The sequence below is a fragment of the Micropterus dolomieu genome, linkage group LG23 (genome assembly GCF_021292245.1).
Source record: "Micropterus dolomieu isolate WLL.071019.BEF.003 ecotype Adirondacks linkage group LG23, ASM2129224v1, whole genome shotgun sequence".
NCBI classification, from domain to species: Eukaryota; Metazoa; Chordata; class Actinopteri; order Centrarchiformes; family Centrarchidae; genus Micropterus; species Micropterus dolomieu.
The window spans coordinates 9033678-9058921 of NC_060172.1; the positions used below are offsets into that span (position 1 = coordinate 9033678).

A 25244-nucleotide genomic window follows, 5' to 3' on the forward strand; every position below is an offset into this window, starting at 1 on the left:
AAGTTGGTCAGCAGCAGGAAGCATGAAGTGCTCTAAAACTTCCTGGTAGACGGCTGCGTTGACCTTGGACCTCAGAAAACACAGTGGACCAACACCAGTAGATGACATGGCACCCTAAACCATCACTGACTGTGGAAACTTTACACTGGACTTCAAGCAACGTGGATTCTGTGCCTCTCCTCTCTTCCTCCAGACTCTGGGACCTTGATTTCCAAAGGAAATGCAAAATTTACTTTCATCAGAGAACATAATTTTGGACCACTCAGCAGCAGTCCAGTCCTTTTTGTCTTTAGCCCAGACGAGACGCTTCTGACGCTGTGTCTTGTTCAAGAGTGGCTTGACACAAGGAATGCGACAGCTGAAACCCATGTCTTGCATACGTCTGTGCGTGGTGGTTCTTGAAGCACTGACTCCAGCTGCAGTCCACTCTTTGTGAATCTCCCCCACATTTTTGAATGGGTTTTGTTTCACAATCCTCTCCAGGGTGCGGTTATCCCTATTGCTTGTACACTTTTTCTACCACATCTTTTCCTTCCCTTCCCTCTCTATTAATGTGCTTGGACACAGAGCTCTGTGAACAGCCAGCCTCTTTAGCAACGACCTTTTGTGTCTTGTCCTCCTTGTGCAAGGTGTCAGTGGTCATCTTTTGGACAGCTGTCAAGTCAGCAGTCTTCCCCATGATTGTGTAGCCTACAGAACTAGACTGAGAGACCATTTAAAGGCCTTTGCAGGTGTTTTGAGTTAATTAGCTGATTAGAGTGTGGCACCAGGTGTCTTCAATATTGAACTTTTTCACAATATTCTAATTTTCTGAGATACTGATTTTGGGGTTTTCATTAGTTGTCAGTTATAATCATCAAAATTAAAAGGAATATATCTGTCTGTGTGGTATGAATGTATACATTATACAAGTTTCACTTTTTTAATGGAATTACTGAAATAAATCAACTTTTTGATGATGTTCTAATTATATGACCAGCACCTGTATGCACAGGCAAACCAGCAGGGAGGGAAGCGCAGCTGAAACACATCAGGTAATAAACAACAGGAAACAAAGCTAGACAAGGACACAAGAGAACAGAACACTACAAAATAAAACAGGAAGTAAATTTATGGAAACACACAAGAACAGGGTTACCAAAGTAAAACAAAAAACAGGGAACAACTGCATAACGGAAAAAAAACAGGGCAGGGAACACAGACAGGACCAAACAGGAAACAGGACTACACTAACATGGAGACACAGGACTAAGGACCACAAGGAGAGAATAGACAGGGACAACCAAAGACAGAGAAACAAACAGAGACTATAATGAAACAGTAGACCTAAATAATAACAAACAAAGAAGCACACAGACCAGGAGTAACACTAGGACATGAACTAAGGCACAGGACTAAGAACTGAGGCAAAGAACTAAAATGCAGGACTAAGAACTAAGATAAGAGACAAGACGGATACTAAGTAAACTAAAACATGTGAATGAATAAAATAATAAACAAGGCTACAGAACCAAAAACAGACTTAAACAGGAAAACATGAACACAAACCATACTCCTAACATCAGCAAGAAAGCAAATAACCGTATTTCCTTCCTTCCTAATACTTTAAACTGACATCAGTAAATGAGTAACAACATAAGCTATACAGACAAGTTAAATCTGAAAAGCAAATTGTAATCAAAAAAGCAGCGGTGGAAGAAGGATTCAGATCTTTTACTTGAGTAAAAGTAGCAATAACACAGTGTAAAAATACAAGTAAACATCTTCTTTTGTGTATTAAAAATAAAACTTAAGTAAATAACATGAGCATCTAAATATGCTTAATAATACATAACATAACATCATATTCTTGGATAACAATTAGTGATGCATAACTGTGTACATCACTTTTAATCTTACAGATGAGATGATTAATCTGGGTAGTTTAACATATAATAGTATCATAATGTGTTAGTTGATTTATATTTTGTATTACCAATCCAAATTTACACAGTAACATAGGCTAATTGTAGTGAAGTAAAAAGTAGACAATATTTTCCTCCAAATTGTAGTAGATATAAAGTAGCACAAAATTGAAATACTCAAGTAAAATACAAGTAGGCCTAACTCAAAATTGCAATCACTTAAGTAAACTAACTTGTAAAACCTACAGTCTATGGGAAAAGTGAAGGCTACATAAGGACTAGATCATAGACTGTATATATGCAGCAGTAGAGGTCTCTGTTTTCGCGGTACAGCTGTCAAACTGGGGCACTCCCAGTAGCAGACAAGCTGACCAATCTGTGTTTCCCAGTGTCGATTTATGGGTCCACTGACCAATACGAACGTTTTAAATCCAGCCGGAAAAGCTGAAGTGATCCACATAAACGGGTTTGGCCCCACCCACATTATCAGAGATAAATCAAGTGTTGACCGCGGCTATTGAGTGCAAACTGCTAGTTGGCTCCTATCATCACTCCTTATATTAATAATGTTTCAGATATCTCAAACGGTAAACGATCTTCAGCTTGGCTGTGATCCTGTCTCAAAGAGAATCATGCACCAAACTGCTATTATATTTTTTATATATTTAGCGTTTTCTTAGTTATTGGCGTAAGCGCCGTGTTCTTTTTGTGAATTAATAAATTTTTATGCAACACTAGAAACCATTTTTCAGTTCGGCGTACGTATAATTTTTTTAAACACCATGTATTTGTGTAACGTTTTGATTTATATGATTGGTACCCCAGATGTTTCCCACTGAAGATGCACTGTCGACGGTCGGTGTACAGTATTGTGAGCAGCGTCATAAATGTGGCATGTTATTCCGAAAAATGTTTATTTTGTCAATTTTATTGATGCCGAATACAAACAGAGTACCACTGACGTGAACCTGTATTGAGTCATCCTTGGTGAGTCATGTATTTTGACCGATAAGCACGACCCTAATTAAATCCCTATACTTTTAAACAGAGAACGTCACGGAGATGAGCTAGACTGTAGTCTGCTCTCATCACACCCCCAGGAGGCTCTGCTTCCCAGCCCCTTTGTTCAGTCTAGCCGGTGGGTTGAGTCAGAGGGAGGCTGTGCTAACCCAACAATTCCGTACCACTGTGGGAACACCGACAGCAGCGAAAAGAGGCCGGAAAAATAGCTAAGGTTATCCGGGAGTACATACCAAGACTGTTTAACCAGAGTCAGACAACAGGAAAGTTGCTTTTGACTGTTGCTGATGCTGCGTTTCGTTTCGGAAACCACCAGGACCTGCGTGCCAGTGTCCGGCTACTAAAACAAAACAGCGATACGTCTCGACAATCTTCGCTATTTGGTAGCTTCCTTGGCTATCATCCTGAAAAAATGAACCGGGCAGGCTAGCTGCTAAGCCATCACCGGTGTATTGCTGAGACTGTGCAGTTGTTGCCATCATCCGCTGATCCACGCTGACTCTCCCTTTCAGTTTCTGCTCAGCATCCATATTTGCATCCCAGGGAGTGGCAACCACTAATCCCCCTTTTCCTGGCAAGAAAGCTGAAAGTTGGCCGGTTGTCGGACACCTCTCAGACGCTCTAATATCACATAGAAAGGTGAGTATTTTCCTGTATTAATGTGCTTTTATGTCATTTTTTGCTGGGAGGGACTCGGGGTTTAAGTGAAGGACAGTCTGGACCACGTTGCCGCAGTAGCTACAACAATGGATCAAACTGGCGTTGTGTTGCATTTTGTTGAGGTGCGCATTATCGTCCCAATGCTTTCATCCTGCTTTCACTAAAATAAGGTGTCGATTGGGAAATGACTGTAGGCCCTTGTGAAGAACAGCTTAGGCTATTTGAAAATCACAGCAGTCGAGACTCAAGGGCCAACACCATCCCTTTCGACAGTTTTGATATGATTTATTGTTCTTAAATGAAAATGTCTCTTGTCGTTATCTGGATGAGTGTAAATATTATAGAAAATGATTAACTAGCTTTGCGGAAACCTGCTTGCTTTCTTTCCTAACACTTGCTGTCTAATTTAAAAGGCTAAACCAGATGTGTGTTGTTTATTCTAGGCTTTAACAGCATTATATCTTCTTAATGGGCTCTGGGCCATGATTTGTAGGCCATGCTCCACTTGGGCACCGGCCTACATTGGCTCTGTCATATTTTTTACTCTGTTGGAATTGATAAGTTGGCTATGAAATAATATATGAAGAATTTGGAGTTTTATTAAGGGTGATCACAATAATAATATAGGCACACTTTCAAATGTTGCAGTAGGATTGCCAGGTGTTGCCAGGCAAAATATAACAAGCACAAAAACAAATCTAAAGATAAAACATGTCAGCTCTGATCTGTAGGAGCGCCCCTGTGATACTACAGCGTGTGGTTGCTCCAGTTGAGAGCTCCTTGCTCAGGGGCACTAGTGGAATTACAATTTTGGAAAAGAGCCTCATTAATTTATATTTCTACCTTTCGCTCTTCCGTAATGAACAGCCAGCAACACAAATGTGAACATTTTCACTGCCAGAAATAAGCCCATAGCGCTATGTATTAAGCCTCCCACATTACTGGTGCCAATTGGGAATGGTGTGGAGGAGTATTTCAGATTCCTGAACAAATCCCAATATGCTTTTTTTGTTTTCTGTCCTTTTTGTTGAGAGTAAAGTATGAATGATGACCAAAAATATATATGAAAGACGCATACTTTGATTTTTTTTTCATTTACTTGTAACCCCTTGCCACCGTTAATGGCCTCGCGTGGGCAGGAGTTATGAAAAGTTCAACAGCCAAACAGTCGTCCTTCCTTCTCAGTGTTTCATTTACAGGACTTCAGAAGTCTGAGGAGGAACAAGTGCGAAGAATTTCACAAGAAATACTGGAAAAACGGAGAATACAAGTTAGACTCCTCAGTGGGTCCGGACCCCCACTTTGCTGCTTTGCAGCTGATACTTTGGTGAACTATGAATCCTTGCACAGATCTAAAGTACGCACAAAATATAAAACATGTCTGTCTCCATGTAACTAATAAGACTGGAAATTACACAAATGAAAACCTTTGGAAAAAATACATTAGCAGACTGTACAAGCAGCTACAGAACATTATGACCACGTCATCTCATATATTCTTGATCCTGTGAAAACCAGTTTCCAGTTGTTGAGCAGTCTGGTTCATGCTTACAGGTTTGGAGGTTGGTTGACCCATAAGCATGCACTTAAAGAATGCATCTTTTAGCTTACCCCTCATTCTGCTTATTTACCTGCTTATTTCTGTTATAATTGTCCCTATATTTATGACTGCCTTATCCCTCCTTTCCCCTTCCAACAGCTAAACATGGAGAGCGACAGCCACCACTCCCACATCTAGTGCTGGTCCACAAGCCTTCATCACCCAGGGAGGAGCTCTCAGATCCTGGCCGTGTCCCTGCTACTGTAGAATGAATATGCTCAAGTCCAGTGGACTGAAAATCCCTGGCCGGGGGCCCAAGCATTCCAGCCCAGTGGGAAGGACCTCAGCGGGTGGAACTTCTAGCCCCGTTGTCCCGAAAGACAGTAAGTTACTTCCTGCTTCTGACCCCGTGGAAAATAAAATGAATTTATTTCTTCCAGTTATTTCTGCTGATTACCGGAAGTGGCTCAGACCATTTATTTATGTGAATGACTCAGTAGAGCGCAGCTGCATTAGATTACATTCACATAGAAGCTGGGAAGGGTTTTCCTTAACTTAATCTTCCAGTGTCTTTACAGAGAGCTCCAATGCAACGTTTTGATAGCTTTCAGCAGTTTCAGGGTGCCACTCTCTCCATTTAAAATAAAGTTCTTGCTACAATGCGTAATTCAGTGTGTCATAAACCAATAAACATGAATATGTATAATAATAAGCGATACTTTCATTCATAGAGTTTCTCTTGTGTAGTGATTTTTTAAAGCTGCACTAATCATACTTTTAATTATAAAAGTGATTAAATTAATGTGAAACACAAAAGGGCACATAGACATAAAAGGGCACTTGCATTGTCATCCACTTGCAGAGAATAGAAAGTCTTAAAATACAATACAGCTTTATAATAATTAAGATGAAAAGAATGTCTGAAATAAACCTGCTCCTGGATACGTCTGGTGATATTCTATGTTTTTCTTATATTTGTTAAAAGATCAAAACCACTAATAAATTGATCCTACAAAGAAGTATTGTGTATCCAGGACCTGATGGAGCTTAGTCCCCTCTGAGAGCTCCATTGTTGTTGAAAACTATTAAAAACACATCAATGAGACACACTGTTGCATCGGCTGACACGTTCCTTCATTAGTAAAGTAGTGAGAGATGGACAGTTGGTTTTTGGTCTTTAAATGGGATTTGTTGACATGAACAAAAATACAGAATATCGCCATCCTTATGCTTTATGAGAAATCTGAAATGAAAATGTGGACACATGACTCTTATTCTTTGACCTTAAAGCTTCTGTAAAACTGACTACTCACCAAAATTAGACATGTCTGAAAAACATTCAGAATGAAAATTACAACCCCTGCCTGCAAAACGTAATCACAGCTGTTCTCACCCTTAAATGCAGCCGCTTTGTTTATTCTCCCCAGTTTTAGCTCACATAACTGCCCCATCCCACCAGCTTCACACGCACGGTAGTTCTGTTTCTGCTAAATTACAGCTTCACTCGCAGCTCTAAGTGAACAGAACAGAAGAATAGCCAGCCTTCCTTGGCTGATTGTATGCTTGATTCTCATTAACATCAGTATGTATGGCGGAGCTTTTATCAGAGGCAGCTACAAGTGTGTCATGGTTCATGTTGACTGTGGAATTTCATGAGAAAAAACAGCAGTAGTGTTTTATTTACTGAATCCTATACGGTTTCCATTTACTTTAGTGCACTGCCAACAAAGATATATATATATATATAATATTACTGGTGTGTTGATGGTTTTCTTAGTTTTAACTATCACAGTGTCAAACCTAAGCTGTATATAATAGTATTAAGAATGCTTACAAGTATGGCTGGGCAATGAAACAATAATGATAATTATCGCGATATAATTTTCCTCAATAACAATATAACAAATGTTTAATAAATGTTATAAATAAAAATATTTCATTCATTTGAATGACCAACGAAATAGCACTTTTTAAGATATTTGTTTTTTTGAGGAAAGGGGACTAAACATTTTATCCTATCCTCAGATTAGTGAAGTGATCCACTGTTTGGCATCAAGTGTTTGTTCCGACCAAAAAGAAAAGTTTAAAATCACAATTACCCATCTGGTTTCTTCAACCTTCACTCAGGAGCAAAAATCAGCCTTTAAACTTAAAATAAATAATTATTTCACATTTATCGTGATAATTATCGATATCGAATGATGTGAAATTCTTTATCATGATAACATATTTGGCCATATCGACCAGCCCGACTTTCAAGTGACTGCAATCCAACTCCAGTTCATATTTGTTGTCATATGTGTGAACAGGAGTACTCTGTGAATAGTAAATTAAAGAAAGTTGTTAGATAACTGTTCTGCCTCCTGTTCATCATGCCTGTATGATTACCTTGATAATTTAATATGCTTGACTCTAGTGAAATGATAATAAGATGTGTGAGCAATCATCTGAGCACTCATCTTGAATGTTAAATATCTAAAACACGCATATACGCATAATAAGCATATTATTTTCCTCAGTTTTCCTAAAGCTATCTATAAGCAGAGAGTAAACAAAAATTGCTTTCATTTATCCATCCAAGTGGGACCAGTGTGTCTGGTCCGGTGATTGTTTTTGTTTCCTTCTGTGTGGAAGACAGAACAGCTCAGACTGCATCTGAAATCATCCTGAAAGCCATTACCAGCTCAGAAAGCTAATCACTTAATGTTGCATGGAGGACTGAAGCTTGTTGCTCAGGGCTCGTCAGCTGTTAGGTAGTTGTACTTATGTGACTAGTGCAAATCTAAACTCTTACCTGTGGTCTAAACAGTTTGTTTCTACCATACGTGAACTCATTAGTTTGCCCACATCCTGTTTAACCACAAAAGAAAATACACAATCATCATGCATTGCTCACATTTCTCAATGTTGTACTTTCTGCGTGAAATTTTGTCTAATCAAAAATAATTAAGATAACGATAATGATTTTATAAACATCACTGTCGTTTACTATATTAAACTAAAGAGATTCACATTAGAGATATCCACAATTTATTTTTGACAAATAACTACTCAAAATGTAGATATATAAAATGTAATTAGGGATAATCAAGCAAACCTTTTTATGTTGAAATGGCTTTCCCAAATAACCCTTTTAAGCATATCCAGAATATTTTTGTTGATATCGTTAAAGGAATTATGATGATGTTATTTACTTAAATTCAAGATATGACCAGTGTAGTTTATATATATGAAACTCCAGTTTCATATATTCCCAAATAAACTTTGACTAGACTTTTAGCCATTCAAAAAGATGATAAAGATATTTTTTAAATGTGCAGAATGAAAGAAATCTAATGAAGTACATTAAATATATCTAGAATTTAAGTGTGACTAGTTACAATGTAAATGGAAAGAGAGTAAAAACTGAATTGTATGTTGATTGTTGCTAGAAAATAATTAGGGATATCTTAATGGATTAATATAAAATACTCTTATTTGCTTGTGAACAAGCCTGTTCAATACTCGAAAAGCATCCAGATCATAGAAGCCTTTTTGTTCTTACTTTATTAGCGGAGACTTATGTCTGGAGTCTGTGTTGGTCAGTTGGCTGGTTAGTCAGTCAATCTCCCTGTTTTTAATGTACCCATGATGATCATGATTCATTAATTATTTTCAGTTATATTCCTCCTGTTAACCCACGTTGGCTATTAAACACTAATAAGATATCGGCGGGACAATACTGATGCCTCCGTTAGTGGTTGGAAGGATTAGTTTCCTGCCCCAGATAGTTTCACTGACCTGGCCACATACTCCAAATCTCAACCCCCCTGTTTGTTGGTTTTAGCTGGGAAGATTGTGAGAAGGGGCCACTGTTTCGGAAGTTGGCAGATTTTTCTTTACTGTTTTACCCTCTGGAGGAAGCAGTAGTCTATGAGCGGACAGAGGAATGTATCTGAGCCTTCCTTCTAGCTGCTTTTGATGTGAAAATAACAGAGCTGTGCCACCTCTCGTGACGCCACGTCTCCTGTGACCTTGGAAGCCAGTTTCTCAACAGAAATTTCTTCGCCACAGACGGAGACTATTGCCTTTTTGGAGATATACAGCTTCCAATATTTATTTGACTCTATGTTGTCATCATACAGTAATACATAATCACTTATTGCATCTAAAATGTCATTTTATGCAATTCCACTATTTGTTTGTTTGTCATTTGTGCTTTAAACCTGCATTATTTTATTATTTTTATGTCGGCGTAACAAGCTGTTAGCACTTCATTGGCATATGATCACAGCCATTAGCATTTATTTGGAGTTGTGTTTGACGATGTGATGAATTAAGCTCTGTTATGCTCCATATCTCCATTAACTGTAACTGGCTGTATATCTGCTAAATCCTCAGTTATGCTTACCAGCTAATAACGGCTAACTTTGTCTGTTGTTTGTTGCTGGGCGGGTGTTGTAGTGTGGGTTTATCAGAGCTTTTTCGCTGAAAGCAGCTGCTTGCTCTATCTGGAAACAGGAAGAGCAGTATGAGCGAACAAAAACATTAAAGTTACAGGCGTAAAACTAAAACTGCAGGGAGGAGCTCAGGGTTGGGTTTTAATTCTCTGTGGGTTGGTCATTACGAGAGACCCATTTTTACATTACTCTTGCTGATTTGATCCATTGTTAATACCAGAAAATTGATTAGTGTAGCTTTAAGATGAACTTTAACAAGATAAAAAGATCCACAAGTTTCAGTACTGTCCTTAATTAGGGGTTATATATACTGCATTGATTAGAGCTATAAATTATAGCTTGCAGTGAGATAACAGCAAGAGCCTGGAAGGATGGCAGAGAGGTGGATGACATGTGGATAAGGTCCTAGGCTGCATAAGAATCCAGGATATTTAGGGTACGTGGTATGTACAACCAAATCACCAGCATAAAACGATAAGGTTGAAAAGAACGTGAAAGAACTGTTCGTGGTGGATTTGTCACACTTACTGTGACAGCAGGTTGACTTTAATTTGTTTTGGGGAGGTTTGAAGAGACACTCGCAATCGCTGTATGAGAATTTCTAAAAATGTACTTGGAGGTGGGGTGTTGGATAACGTTTTCTGTCAGGGTGTCATTTTATATCAAGATTTATTTTGTAATTAGTGAATTTTGGGGGGAAATTAAATAGATAAACTCAGATAGCCAGAATAAAGTATCTGCTTTAGACTAATCCAGTAAATGAAACCTGACAAACCAAAGGACTTCATTTCATTGATGCAACAGTCCTGTAAATCCAATATTGACAGTAAGTCAGACCTGCTGCTTTATTTGCATCATTGGCCACAATGGCCGGACACACCCAGTGGTATTAAAGGGACAGGTGACTTTTTAGAAACTCCCAAATACACAACTGGATCCTCTTTTCTGCCCTATGAGAGCCATAATAGTATTTCACATCAGTTGTTAAATGATGGATTACATGTTAAGGCTGCATACTGAATCTGTAGATTCACCTTATTATTGCAGTCGTTCTGTAACTTGGAGTTCACTAAATCAAAATGGATGACTGACAGGACAGTACACTCACTCACTCATCGTCAACCGCTTATCCTGTGTAAATAATGTTACCAAATTAAAATTCACTCAAAGAATAGCAGAGGTATTTCTTTGATCTCAGGCAGCACCACCTGAAAACACAGTTTTCTATTCTCTTTCAAGGCGGCCATGGCATACTTTGTTAGGAAACTGCAGCTGTGTACCCAAAAATCATTGTTAAATGAGTATAGAGTGACAAACCTGTGAACTGAATGTCAAAAAGGGTTAAACCGTTGGACAGAGCTCATGCCTATAAAGTGAGTAAAATTTAAATCAGTTTTGTTTTGATCCCTCTCACTTGCTCTACCACTCATCTGCAGCCAAAATTGCCAAAATCTCCGAGGTTCCAACCATGTCCACATGAAGCCCTGGATTTCCTGTAACGTGGCAGCAGGAAGCGAAGTTACCAAATACCAAATTAACCAAATAGACACATAATATGCTTCTGCTACTTTTTAAAACATAAAGAATTAAATGTAGGTTTGATTCCCACCTTGTATTAATGCCGCTGTCATCTGCTTTGCCACACGTCACAATGATTGATCTGTCTGTGCTCCTAGAAAAGATCTTAAGCGTGTGGATTCTTTCCCAAAAATGTAGGACATGAGACTTCGGTTGTGGGTTTTCTTAATGTGTAAAATTATATTACCTTGAAACACAGTATATTTGAAAAGCAACACGATGATCAAAAGTGAAAAACAAACAAACAAAAAAGAACTCATTCAAGATCAGTCCCCGCCATCTGTTGGTGTCTTTGGCGCTCAGCCTTCCACAACTGCTGAAGACAATAACACAATATCAGTCCTCTGACCAATGAACCTGCTTTAAAACAAAAAGAACAAGTTAGAGGGCAAAGACGATAGTCCTTGTGTAAGATTATCATAAATAAGCAGAGTTAAATAGGCCAGAGAAAGAGGTGCGTGTGTGTGTGTGTGTGTGTGTGTGTGTGTGTAACCAAAGCGGGGAGAGATGGGTGGATAATTGGGGGGAGGAGGAGGAGGGACGGGAGGAAGCTGTGGAGGTTTCATTGTGCAGAGCTGATGAATAGTGGGATTCAGATGGTGGTGGGAGGTGGCCAAGCACAATAGTGAAAGTAAGGGCTGTGTTTCCAGTCTTCCTTCTGCCGAGGATCCTTTTACCCTCGCTCTCCTGTTGCCTCAGCAACCCAAATCATGGGTTAGCTCAGGTTTGAAGCAATACTCTGGGTCTGCTGGTCAGGATCACATGTTGCATTTCTTGATCTGATTCATCCAAAACAACTTTAACTTTATGTCTTCTGCCCTGAAACCTCAAACCACATCAAATTAAATGATAATGGTGTATGGTTAGCTCACTTGGTTGAGCGCCCGCCACATGTACAAGGCTTACTGCAGCGGCCCGGGTTTGACTCCAGCCAGCAGCCCTTTGCTATATGTTGCCCCCCATCTCTCTCCCTGTTTCCCACTGCTATCCACTGTCCTGTCTCTCAAAATAAATGCAAAAATGCCCCAGAAATATCTTTATAAAAGACAAAAAATTTAATTAAATCGAGTAAAAAATAATAGAAAAGAAATTATAGGCTAACTGTCAGTTAGTTAAATTAACTACACCTCTTGTCTCGCACAATATACGTCACCTACATGTTAACACTGTAATGCTAGCTAACTTTCATTGCTCGGTTGCTATTAGCTACGTAACGTGTTTCACGCACGAATGTATCTCACCCGATGTGTTTAATCCACTCTCGGTCCTTTCATCACATCATCTACACGTGTAAGTTCTTTGACGTTACCTTCGGTGACATTAGCTTCACTTTGAGATTGAGAGAAAACATTATGACGTCACGACTGTGACTTTTGGGTTTGTGCACTTTCTAATTACGTATTTTCACAGTCTTTTACTTACCCAGTTTTACGCCAAACTGAAACTTTTTTGACTTGCAAAAATGTCTTTTAAATTGACAGACATCATATTTGTAATTCAGGGCACAGTTTTAAATGGGGTAAAAAAAAATAATTGTTTCATGCCATTGACTACCGTCCTTTTTTATTCACAAAATAAAGTCCCATGGTGGTCCTCTGGAAGGGGAGGGCCTTAGGCTCTATTAGAAGTCATAATGTTTATACAGGCAGAAATAAAAATGTTTGTTTGCAGTTCTGATGAGTCAGCATTAAACTGTAAGTAAGGGCAGCAACAGTGAGGCGTAGCTAATGAGCTCAGTGTGGTTATTTGTGTAACCAATTACGAAACTGTAAATTCAGCCTTATTGAGAATATGGATGTCGGTAGAAGGAGCAGAGACTTCCATTTTGATCTTAAGACTGTGATTTACTTCAGAATTCTCAGTTTTTGCTCTTTAATCGTGCTTTCACAAGTCGAATGTGACTTTAAAAAAAATAAAAATCAAACTGAATCTTGACAAAAAGTTTAGGACCCCATGACCTTGCTAGCAGGAAGGTTTCTCGGGTACATTTCCGAGCCATCTCTGGTGCTTTGAGTGGAGTTCATATTCCAGCTGTGATTCCAGCTGCAGTGAGCAACTGCAATATGGCTGATGTTGATGCTAAATGACAGTTTGCCCTGGGCGACATTCATTTTGACACATTACAGTTCAACGAGGGACCTGAGTACTCCAATGTTCTGATTGTCAATATGTTTTGGTCAGCTGATTTATGCAGTGTTTAAGAGTTGCAGCATAGAACAAACAGTTTCTCTGATTTAGACAAAAGCAAATGGACTACACTCTAAAAAAGGTTTCAGGTGTCTCTCCTAAATATATTGCAGTTCATGTTTATGATAAACACTCGGGACCAAGCAAAGCTGTCAGCAACAGTTTTCCCCAAAATAATACTCGAAGCAGCACATTCCCAAAGACTTTCAAACTGTATCATCAAGTTAAAACCCCTTTGAAGTTGTACCCATTTGCATTTGTGCCGAATGTGCTTCACATCACAACATATGGGAGCAATTGAGGCATAAAGCACAACCATTGGGGCCCACAAAGCCCGAGGCCTTCTCTCAGGGTGTCGCGGAGACAGCCCTGGCACCAACCATTCCTGCACACACACACATACACAGATAAACACAGACTTTTACTGGCAGTGCGGTGCAGTAGACCGCGTGCTAATGGTGCCCTGCTCAGTTTACAGGCTGCTGTGGAAAAAAACAGAGATCCAGCACATCTATGTGTCAAACAGGCCATATCACAGGGCTGCATGGCAGAGTTAATCACCGGCACATTACAGATACCATCTCTCTGACCCACTTTTCAGGAGGAATTAGAGTAACGCCTAATCTTGCACAAATTGCACAGTTGTGCTGGATGCTGCCACACAAGCAGTTTTTTCTTCTTTTTTTTTTTTGTTGCCAGCATGATGCGTTCAAACGGGATGAATAGTGGGAAGTCGATTCTGCTGGACTGTGAATGAGGATGTTCTCCCAGTGTATGTAGTGTTTACAACTCGACCCTCCAATGAGGAGGATTTTATCTAAGAGAAAGGGTTTCCAATTCTTATAGCTTTAATTTCTATGCACGTTTTACAACATTAGTTTTATTTCAGTAATGTTAATGTGTCTTGCTGTTGCCAGTGTTATAGGAACACACTTCTTGCTCTGCAACATGGCAAATAATATAAAATGTTTTTCTTTTCTCGCCAGATTGTCCACTCAAGCCCACCACACCAACTAAAATCTCTGAAGAGGGCGATGATGTTTTGGGAGATTACACAGTGGGTGAACAGGTCTGGGTCAATGGGGTCAAACTAGGAGTTATCGCCTACCTAGGGGAGACCCAGTTTGCCCCTGGACAATGGGCAGGCGTGATACTGAATGACCTAGTTGGCAAAAACGATGGTTCAGTGGGTGGAGTGCGCTACTTTGAGTGCCAGCCCCTCCAGGGTATCTTCACGCGACCCTCGAAGCTCACCCGACAGCCGGTTGGAGAGGGAAGTGACAGCCACTCCACTGACTCACTCTGTGCCCAGAATCAGACTCAGCAGGGTGGCAGTGGCGCCCCTCCTGGCCAGCGGGTGGTAGTGCCACTCAGAGAGGGCCTCCTCAACAGCGCAGTGAAAACGGGCAACGAGTCGGGGTCCAACATGTCTGACAGCGGTTCGGTTAAGAAAGGTGGGGATAAGGATCTTCGAGTTGGAGATCGAGTTTTGGTGAGTAATTATGTGTGTGATAACAAATTGTTTTGATAACTCTAGTGACAGAGTTTGTGTGGTATCATTGAATTTTAAAAATGTTATTCAAGACAAGTGTTAGGGCTAGTCAAGTGAAACCAAGTGCAGACACAGCGAGGAGACAGGGATATGGTAGAAAAGGTATGGTATGATTTTCTGAACAAAGTAATTTCTCTGAAAGCTGAGGAAAGGGAATACAGTCCTGGGAAAGCTTGCAAGCAGGGAACATGGGGTTGTGCATTTGGCAGGTAGCTGTAAACCTGGGGCTGGGTCTTGGGCTGGTAGGGGGGAACCTGGGGCTCAGGATTGGGCTGGAAGCTGGGAAGAGCAGGGATCCAGAACAGAGAAGCAGAGCTGACGAGGGGATTGTAGACAGGGGCTGGAACCAGAGCAGACGGGTCTACGGGGGAGGGAGAGAAAAAAAACTGGCAACAACAGGAAAACTGGCAATGTATGAAAAAATGGCTTGAAGCGTAGACTGACTGATCCACTTGCAGAGTAGAAGTAGAAGGAAAACCTTGTGCCCATATTGCATTGAGGCTACCAGGTAGCGTAAATGGGCTAACTGTTACACAACGTTGCCAAGCAAATTGGTTTCTGCAGTTTAACCATTTCTTTTTCACACAGCTATCAAGCATATCTATCAAGTAAATTTACATACAGCAGCAGCAACACAGCACAACACTGGTGAGGATCACAACAAAACCACTACTAGTATGAAGTAGGAAGTTTCACAAAAAGCAACAAGAAAAAACAGTTTCCGACATCCAACTTACTGCTCTCTTTATTGGCTTCAAATTAGGCTTAAGGTTCACGCAGTTTCTCTTGACTTTCCCTCAGTATTACAACATTAGTCTAACATCGCCACAGCCTGTGGAAGTGACCACATTAGCTGCGCAACATGCTAACAGCATGTTCAACAGGCTGACTTACAAAATAAACACTAAAACAACGTAAAACATGGCAAAACTTGCAGCTTTCAAGTTGGGTCACGGACAGCGAGTATCGATGCATCGCTGAGCTAGAACTATTACCGGCTCTCGTTAAGTAAGCAGTCTGAAGTGAAATGCGCGCACACATTGCCATCAAAAATAAACTTTATCTACTCAACTCTTCTGTCCTTTAAGGTTGGGGTGTAGTGATTTGTGCTGGTTCTTTGACATGGTGTAAATTAGTTTGGAGCCCAGTAAATGTAAATCTAACACTACATAGCCTAATCACTCAAAAATAAAACACATCAGGTCTCCATATGTCCTTACCGTCCTAAAAATAATGGATTAAGAAGCAGAGCAATACCAGGGATTGTCCAACCAATGAGAAACCAACCACTCGACCAACTGACCAGATGGTGTCAACCATAGTGACAAGGCTGAGTATTTGTAGAGATCTTTATTATGATGATGAGGTGCAGCTGGTGTGGCTCTGCTCTGACTCTATTTCCACTCACACCATCACACACACACACACACACACACACACACACACACACACACACACACACACACACACACACACACACACGACTTAGGAAGATACAGGTCAGTGAACATACACTAATGGGGTCTTCTAATGACCCCAAGTGGGACCTGCCTTACCTTTCCTGTTACCGGAATTGAACCCACTAAGAAATTTCTGCCACACTTGTCATCTAACTCTCCGCCAGAAAGCGAATCGTTGTCTTTAACAAGTGTGAATGTATATTATTTCTCTGTCTGTGCAAATCAGGCAATTACAATTCAAAATGTTTAACTTGATTTCATGTAAATATTTGAGACCAACATAATCTAAAATAGCAGAAAGTAATTACATTATTATTCCCAGTGGATGTTTAATTGCAGTTTTATGAAGCCCGCAGTAAAGATGGATTCATGCAGTGTAATGTGATACATGGTTGATCCCCACAGGGAAGTTCTGTTTTTCATTATTCTGTCTATTATTAGAATTCAACCTTCATCCATTGCCTGTTGTACCTTTGTCCTTTAGTCTACCCTTGCCCAACAAAAGATGGTCAAAATGTTTCTGTCAATTATGCACTACAGGTATGTCAAAGTAAACCCTGCAGAAGAAGAACATTTTTATTTATTTTGTGCTTAACTCATTGACCCCTATCAGACAATATTCACTGCATGGAAATATTGGCCCTGGGTCACATTGCTTTCCATTAATTGATGGGCACAGGGGATAGTTACATCAGATCCTGTGCAGTTGGAAACGGGCAGCTCGAGAAGGCTTCTTCCTGGTCAATATTGTAAATCACTTCGGATTACTTTCAGCACTTAAGAGAGGACAGACCACTGCTGACACATTGATCAGTGAATCCATCTATTTCCTAAGCCTCTCCCATGTAATCTATCTTACTGCGGGGACTTGAAAGTCTAACACCCCTCCTTTGCTGTTGGAAATATAATACTGCCTCAGAAATTTGGTGAAATGAGCACAAAGTGTGAAACTCAGATTACGCATTGTGGACACAAAGCAAGGACTATATTCCTCCACTTGGTATTGAATTATGTGATAGTAGCATATTGGGACACACTGTTTTCACACACTTTTTTTGGAGACATCTTTGGCACTTAAGCCGTGTCCGGTCCTGCTCTCTTGCAGAAGAAAAATCTTTAACTGAGGTCAAACTTTGCCAGTGTGTGCGTGTCAGTGACTAAATACCAGCCTCAAGAGAATGTTACTCAGAATATAAAAAAATCACTTGCTGTAATGTTTCCCAACAGAGAGAAAACATCAGAGGCTAAACATGATTACTGTCTCCATTTGTCTTGGCACGTTTGATGTCTGAGCACCCACAGGAAGTACAGAACTGTCTCACCTCTGCTAGCTGAAAAATTTAACCAGAGGCCATCTCTGCTACTAGTTTAGAGAGTTTGGTAGAGGTTATATTAGTGTTTTCTTTCAGTGGGATTGCATGTGGTTATGGTTGGTGTCGCTTTGGATATTTTGAAAGTGAAAATGGCCGCTAGTCAGTGAAATTGTCCCTTGACGCAAGCGTAGCACGCTTGTAGTAGCAATAATTGGGGGTACATAGAGTCATGAATGATTTTTTTTAACAGAATAAGAGAGAAATTCAAACAAATCATGTTGCAATTTAAAAAGGATAAATGATCCCTTTCCAAATTCAATTTCATGCGATATGAGCCGTGCAAATGCTTAGACCAACCAACAAAAGTTTTTCTCGCCTACTTTTTCATTACATGCTAATTTACTCACAGTGACTTCAATCAAAACATTTTTCTACATGGAGCCTTATGACATGATTTTTTATAAGTAACAAGACTAAGTGTCTACAGTCTTGCTAGCGGCTCTGTGAGGCTGAATGCCAACATGCTCACAATGACAATGCTAACATGCTGATGTTAAGCAGGTATGATGTTTACCATGCAGAGTGTTAGTTTGTTAATTAGCATTAAACACAAAGTACAGCTGAGGCTGATGGGAGTGTCTTTAGTTTGACAGGTATTTAAATTCCACCTGAGTGAAGAAATCACCAAAGTCATTCGGATACATCATCTGGAGAACGTGAATGTCTGTACCACATTTTGTCCATCCAGTACATATGTCATTCTGGACCATAGTGTTGGACCTACAGACAGACATTGCCAACCCTAGAGCCATGTGTGTTTTCTGATGGAGAAAAAACTGACTGTAGCATGGCTACGCTATCAGAATCAATGCAAAGTTTCCATTTGTGACCACAAGGAATTCATCACGGATGATATTTTATATCTCAGCAGTTTATGTTCAGTGTAAATTTAGCTCTTGTGGAACTCTTGACCGCCCTTTGAGTACAGCTTTAAGATGAGATTGGCAATAACAGGAGCCAAGACGTGGCGCATGCTGCCTGGCTGTGTTAGCACTGCTGGCACTTTGACACTGAGTCGCTGAGACATCACACAGCCAGCCTGACAGCAAACCATCTCAGTTTAATGTCTTGTGACACCACAGTGTTTCTTGCCACATTTTCTTCCGTGGCCTCAGCGGTTTAGGAGAAGGACAAGTCAAAGGAGTGTAATATTAATTTGACAATAGATAGCTGAGGAGTGACCCACGCCACACCCTATTTTTTTGTCCTTGTATTCAGTTCCATCAGCTACTATATCCAGTACAGTAATCCTTTTTTGGAAGGTCATGGTTCTTAAATGTGAAATGAATGTTTAGCAATATTAAATGGTTAATTGTAAACAAAGAAAGCAGATGTGGTGCTGAAACATCTGCTCTGCTCTTTGCACTTTCCCATTCTGTACATATGATGATAATGAATACTTGCCTGGGAACGGGATTGGCTATTTTGCTACTTTTCTTGGTCTTATGTGATTGTAAATTGAATATTTTCTGGGTTTTGGACTATTGGTTAGTTGAAACAAGACATTAAAGTATGTGCCATTATGTATTTGGTAACTCTGGCTGTAGTGTGTTGTCCTTGGTTTGGTATTTTATTCCTCTAATGCTAGTTGTTCCTCTTAGACATTTAAGTAAATTGTGACCAATAGGGTAATTGCATGTTGATGAGTTTTTATGTCTCATACATGTGACCACCATGTGTTAGAAAGACACACAGCAGCTGCAACGGTCAGTTTTGCGCGTTGGCTGACCCATTTGAGTACATGTGGATTTTAAACCGTCTGCTTAACAGGAAACATAACACAGAGGATAACTATTAGCAACATCATCTGTGTTACGTTAGCTAAGGGGATTACTGGAAATGTGGTGCAGGTTTTTGAGAAACACTAGCTAATGTGACGTCAAAGGAACAAGTCAGAAGCTTCAGAAGCTACCAAACTTAATGGAATAGTTTTGGGAAATGTGCTTATTCACTTTTGAGTGGATTGATATCACTCTTATCAGTGTCACTCTTTAGTTGGAGAAACACATGTTTAAGACTTTTTTTCTTCTGTATGTTTCCTGTATCTATGATTTTTATTTTATGTAAACCGCTGCTACTGCAACACTGCAGTTTCCCTTCGGGGATGAACAAAGTGTCTGGATTATGTCTTGGCTGGGAGCAGTAACTTCCTGGAGTTTGCAACTGCTATGATTTTGTAAGTGTACCAGACTAGCTGTTACCCCTGTTTCCAGTCTTTGTTGCTGGCTGTAGCTTCATGTTTACCGTACAGATATTAGAGTGATGTTGATCTTCATTTAACTCTTCTCCAGAATGTGAGTTAGCGTATTTCCCCTAATGCCAAACGATTTCTTTAACCAGTTTTTTTCCAACCAGAGTATCACATCTAGTTTGATGATTGTATATTAATTGGCCAACTAATACATTCATTAAAACCAGCCATGACCACTTAGTGAAACGTCTTTCTTTCTGTGTGTTCTTTTTATGACTGAAAGTGTAACAGTCAGACATTTTCCTTCTCTGTTGTCAGGTGGGAGGCTCTAAGATGGGAGTCATACGCTACATGGGCGAGACAGACTTCGCCAAGGGTGAATGGTGTGGGGTCGAGCTGGATGAGCCCCTGGGGAAGAACGACGGTGCAGTAGCTGGTACAAGGTACACACACATCCACACACACATTATGTATGCTTCAAGCTCCCCAAATTCCTTTGCTTTTTCACCTAAAAGGAAATTGAGGGGAAGACTGTGGATCCATCTGTTCAGCTGTTTGTTCTTTGTTCTTTCATCTGTTTGTCCATGACATTACACTGACTGGACATCTAGCCCAGAGCTGGTCTGCACCATTGTTTGGGTGTGTTTCTATGCTTCGTATTTATCACATTTAGCATATTTATGACTTGCATTTTCTCACCTTACAGAATCTACATACAATTATTTTTAGTAGAGCGCACATTCCTCTCTCTACATTAACACAATCACTGTTTAAAATGGGTAAAATATGTCATTTCTTGAACATTAAAGCTGAAAAACCAAAACCCACATCCAGAGGCTTACATTTATTTGTTTAAACTAAAGACTTGTTCTAAGATGTGGTCTTGTTTGGAACCTTCTCTCCCAATGTAATGCCCAAATAGTTAAGAATTCAAAATTTATTTGTAGAAGTCTGCATAAAAAAGATATTAGAAGAACAAAAAGTACAGTGTGCAGAGAGGCCCAAAAGGGGCTTATTCATAGCCTGTGACTGTGTTTACAGATGTAAATAAGGAAGAGAAAGAAAATAGTACAAAATAATAAAATACGTTCAAAGTATTTAAAAATTTTACATCAAAACAACACATACATTAATCAAATGAAAATCCACCAGAAATGAAGACTTTAGCAAGAAGTATTTCAAGAAAAAACTTATTTTTATTGTTGGGTAATTGATTAACTTATTTGTTTTTGTCTTTCCCAAATCCAAACACAATCACTTTACTCACATGCACGACAAAGACAAGCAGTAAATCTCTGCAATTTTTTGCTATTTTTTCCTTGGGAAACACTCAAAAGTTCAATCGATTATCAACATTTTACTAATTTATTTTCTTTTGATTAATAAATTGAATAATCTAAACTAATTATTTCAGCTCTAAGTATTATAACCTATTAATGCTGTTACTACTAATTATTGTAGGTATTAGGTTCTTCATGTATAATATTGTGCATATTTTAAATTCTTGCCCTGTAATGCTGCAGCTCACTCTGGCCTTCTTGCACTTGTCATGCTGGATTTAGTTTTACGGTTTTATAGGTGATTTTACTGTTTTTCAGGTGACTTAACTGATTGGTCATTTAATCGGTGATGCAACAAGAGCTAAAAGGCACATTTGCACCTGGTTTGAAGCTGACATATTTCCAGATGGCAAAAGAAGATTATTATTTCCTACCAAAATGCCATCAGACCAGCAGCATTTTTTTTCCATCATGCTTATGGATGTGAATGGAAGTACCTAAATAAAGCTTTTTGAATCTCCAAACTAAGAACAAATGGATACTTACTAAAATAACTGTTGTATTGTTGTATTGGGGACATCATTTTAAAGCAGTTCTTTGTCCCCCTTCTTCTCTTCCTGCAGATACTTCCAGTGTCTTCCTAAGTTTGGTTTGTTTGCTCCGATCCACAAGGTGATCCGCATCGGCTTCCCCTCCACCAGCCCGGCCAAAGCTAAGAAGAGCAAGCGGATGGCCATGGGGGTTTCCTCTCTGGCCCACAGCCCCAGCAGCTCCTCCATCAGTTCAGTCAGCTCGGTGGCCTCCTCTGTGGGTGGACGACCGAGCCGAACTGGACTGGTAAGATGATGGCATTGTGCCTCAAATATATGCTGAGAGCTGAGGGGCTGTTCATACAGTAAAATGTGCTGTTTAAAGGAATAGTTACATTTTGGGAAATACGTTTGTTTGCGCTCTTGCCGAGAGTTAGATGAGAAGATTGATGCGGCTGTCATGTCTCTATGGTGAACATGAAGCTACAGACGGTCATGTTGTCGCCATGAAGATGCCAGGAAGCCAGCAGAGACTCCAGGAAGTCACTGCTACAAGGCAAAAGATAGCCCTGCACATATGCTGCATTCACGCGCTCCTCGGATAGCCCCATTTCCCACGCTGGGAAGTGGTTCCTCCGACTTTCGTGTGTCTACTAGCTTTATGTCGTAATGTGGAAGCAACGTAGACGTTTTTGTATAGCGTCCGGTTAATGGGCTGTTGTGTGTGTGACGTTGTTTTCCCAAGTATGCTGAAACACTTTAAAGCTTTGTGTTTGTGTCCCAGATTTGTAGCTGCACAAGCACATTCCCTAAAACCAGAAAAATGTTGCATTATCTGACTTGTTATCAGAGCTAATGCTGATAAATAACTAGGTCTAGGTCACTCTTCATGGACAGCAACTATCGGTTACAGCCTAATATTATATTACAAATTACAAAACATTGATATACAATACGTAAATAAATAAAAAGAATTTACTTTCATCTGCCGTGTTTCTGCGTAATATGATGTCGACTCGGCAAGTCGTCTACCAAAATTTGCACCGACTTCCTGAGTTGTAGTTCCGAATTGAGAGTGCATTCAAGTACATTTTTCCAGTTAGGAACTAATTTTTAATTTTTTCTATGGATGAAACCTAATCTAATTAACAAGCTTAAAAAATGATTTTGTACTTCTAAGCTAAGCTCTTCTTATCTAACTCTTTGCAAGAAACTAAAAAAGCTTATTTCCCAAAATTATTCCTTTACAGTAAGCAAGTGAGTAAGTAAACTTTTTTTCTATAGTGCCATGAGTTAGAAGGTGATAATAATAATTATAATACCATAAAAAACAAGAATTTAAGAAACATGGGACATGATTAAAGTAATATAGTGCTTCTAACCATAACAGTATATTTTCTTTCTTGAACATATGTTTAAAATACTTTTCAATAGGTAGAAGTATAACCCAATCTCTGAATACCAAGGGTGCTTATTAAGCTCTTTATTATTATTATTATTGTTGTTGTTGTTGTTATTTTAAATCTTCATTTTTATAATTTATAAAATATCAATTACAGTGTCTGATTACAGTTGAATATTTAAAAAATTCAAACAGCAGGATGATGAATGGGTTCATTGTATCAAAAGACTGCCTTATCTACTGAGCAGTTAATGATTTGCATTTTGTTGCTGTGCAATGTGAAGCTGTGAATCACTGACTTTGCATTTTTCCCTCTGTGACAAATCTGCAGACCTGCAGCTGAAAGAGAGCTTAAGTGGCTCATTCCAACATGCTGTGTCTTTAAGAGTAATATCCTCAGGAATGGTTGGCAACAAACTAAAACAAATGGGACATCAGGGTATCTCACATTGATTTTAGCTTCTGGTTGCAAGCCAGATCGTGAATGGAGAACACTCCCTTTTACTTTCCTTAATTGTTGGCAGTAGTGTCAGGCAGCGCTGAAAGCAGCCATTCTGAATTATCAAGCTGATCACGCTGCACAAAATAGTCAGACTCACTATCAGTCCTAAAGATCTGGAAAGTGTGTGACACAGTTCGTGTTGTTAAAAGGTAGGAAAGCAGGCACTGTCCCTAATTTGCAGGTACAGAGTCAATTAGAGCATTAATGGCTGTGAAAATAAAGACAGTGGAATATTAATAACATCCATCAAAGTATAAATTATTTGCCTGTAGCCCTTGCTGCAATACATAATAGAGGTGCCTACATAAAAGCAGGAATCCATGATCTTTGCAACATCCAGTGACCATCTATTGGAAATCATGAGCCTTTTGGCTGTTTCGTCAGAGTTTCTGTATCAGAAATGCTGTAAATATTTATGTACAGTATTATTACCACTACAACTACTTTGGCTTTCAATCAGCAAGAAAACTCCATCATCAGCATTATTCTGTTATAAAATAAAGGCGTTGGAATTGAAATGATCATAAATGACAGGCAGGAATGCTTTCAAAGAGCACCCTCTAGTGGTCAAAGAAAATGTTGCATCTTTCAGGACTTTATTAACACCTCTGCTACAAATTGGGGTTTTATCCATCCATCCATCATCCATACCTGCTCATCCTGGATTGCATATCAGTAGTTTTGCATGTCAGTAACATGATCATGTTTTTAATAATGAAAGCGGTTTTTACTGGATGTTTTCTCATAATGGTGAAAATATTAGTTAGAGATTACAAGAAGGCAGAGCCTGTTATTAATCACAGATAAGGTGTTTTCTCGTTGTCATTAAATAATTGAATTATGATATCGATAAAACAACATCTGAAAGTTTGATCTGTCACCCAGATCGAAGGAGAAACTGTAAAGCTGATTAATTTGTGTCCAATCTTTATCAACTTTATCACTTTTTTCAACCTCTCTACCCCTTTCCTCTATGTTCCCTCGCCTTCTTATCTTTCCCTCACACCTTTTACATTACCTTTATATTTTTATATCCTTGGCCTTTTCAGCTGACCGAGACATCGTCGCGCTACGCCCGTAAGATCTCGGGCACCACCGCGCTCCAGGAAGCCCTGAAGGAGAAGCAGCAGCACATCGAGCAGCTGCTGGCTGAGAGGGACATGGAGCGGGCTGAGATGGCCAAGGCCACCAGCCACATCTGTGAGGTGGAGAAGGAGCTGAGCGTCTTGAAGTCACAGCACGTGCAGGTACGAAACAGACAAGGAGATGATCTGCTAGGGAAGAACAGCGATATGTTGTTGCATAAATCAATATCCCCAGTGACTTACGCAACAATAAATCAGTTGTGACTAATACAGTATGTTTCATAAACGCCTTTCTTATACTGTCCACAGTATGTAACGGAGAATGAAAGTACCCTCCAGCAGGTTAAAGCCATGTTGGCCAGCGCACAGAAAGATAAACTGGAATTGTCCAATCAGCTTGAAGAAGAGAAAAGGTAATATCTTAAATTTTCACTCTCTCGTGAAACAGTGCTGGTACTTAAATGTAAATGTGAACCATTGTTCGGTATGACATTTGAAAACATATTTGCTTTCTTTCTCTAGTAACAGCTCTAAAGCTCAC

General features: G+C 39.6%; 1 protein-coding gene across 3 annotated transcripts in view; it reads left to right on the forward strand.

The window, feature by feature from the left end:
* The first annotated feature begins 3017 nt into the window (after positions 1-3017).
* clip2 (CAP-GLY domain containing linker protein 2) overlaps positions 3018-25244 on the forward strand; it is a 42211-nt gene continuing 19984 nt past the window's right edge. For 2 of the 3 annotated variants that reach the window (XM_046040419.1, XM_046040420.1), the window contains exons 1-7: positions 3019-3563; positions 5284-5507; positions 14315-14820; positions 20223-20347; positions 21808-22021; positions 24668-24865; positions 25013-25116. In XM_046040419.1, coding sequence (XP_045896375.1) covers positions 5393-5507; positions 14315-14820; positions 20223-20347; positions 21808-22021; positions 24668-24865; positions 25013-25116 — 1262 coding nt within the window. In that variant the 5' untranslated portion in view covers positions 3019-3563; positions 5284-5392. Of the gene's footprint in view, positions 3564-5283; positions 5508-14314; positions 14821-20222; positions 20348-21807; positions 22022-24667; positions 24866-25012; positions 25117-25244 lie in introns of all 3 variants that reach the window. The other variant, XM_046040418.1, reaches the window with a different exon arrangement.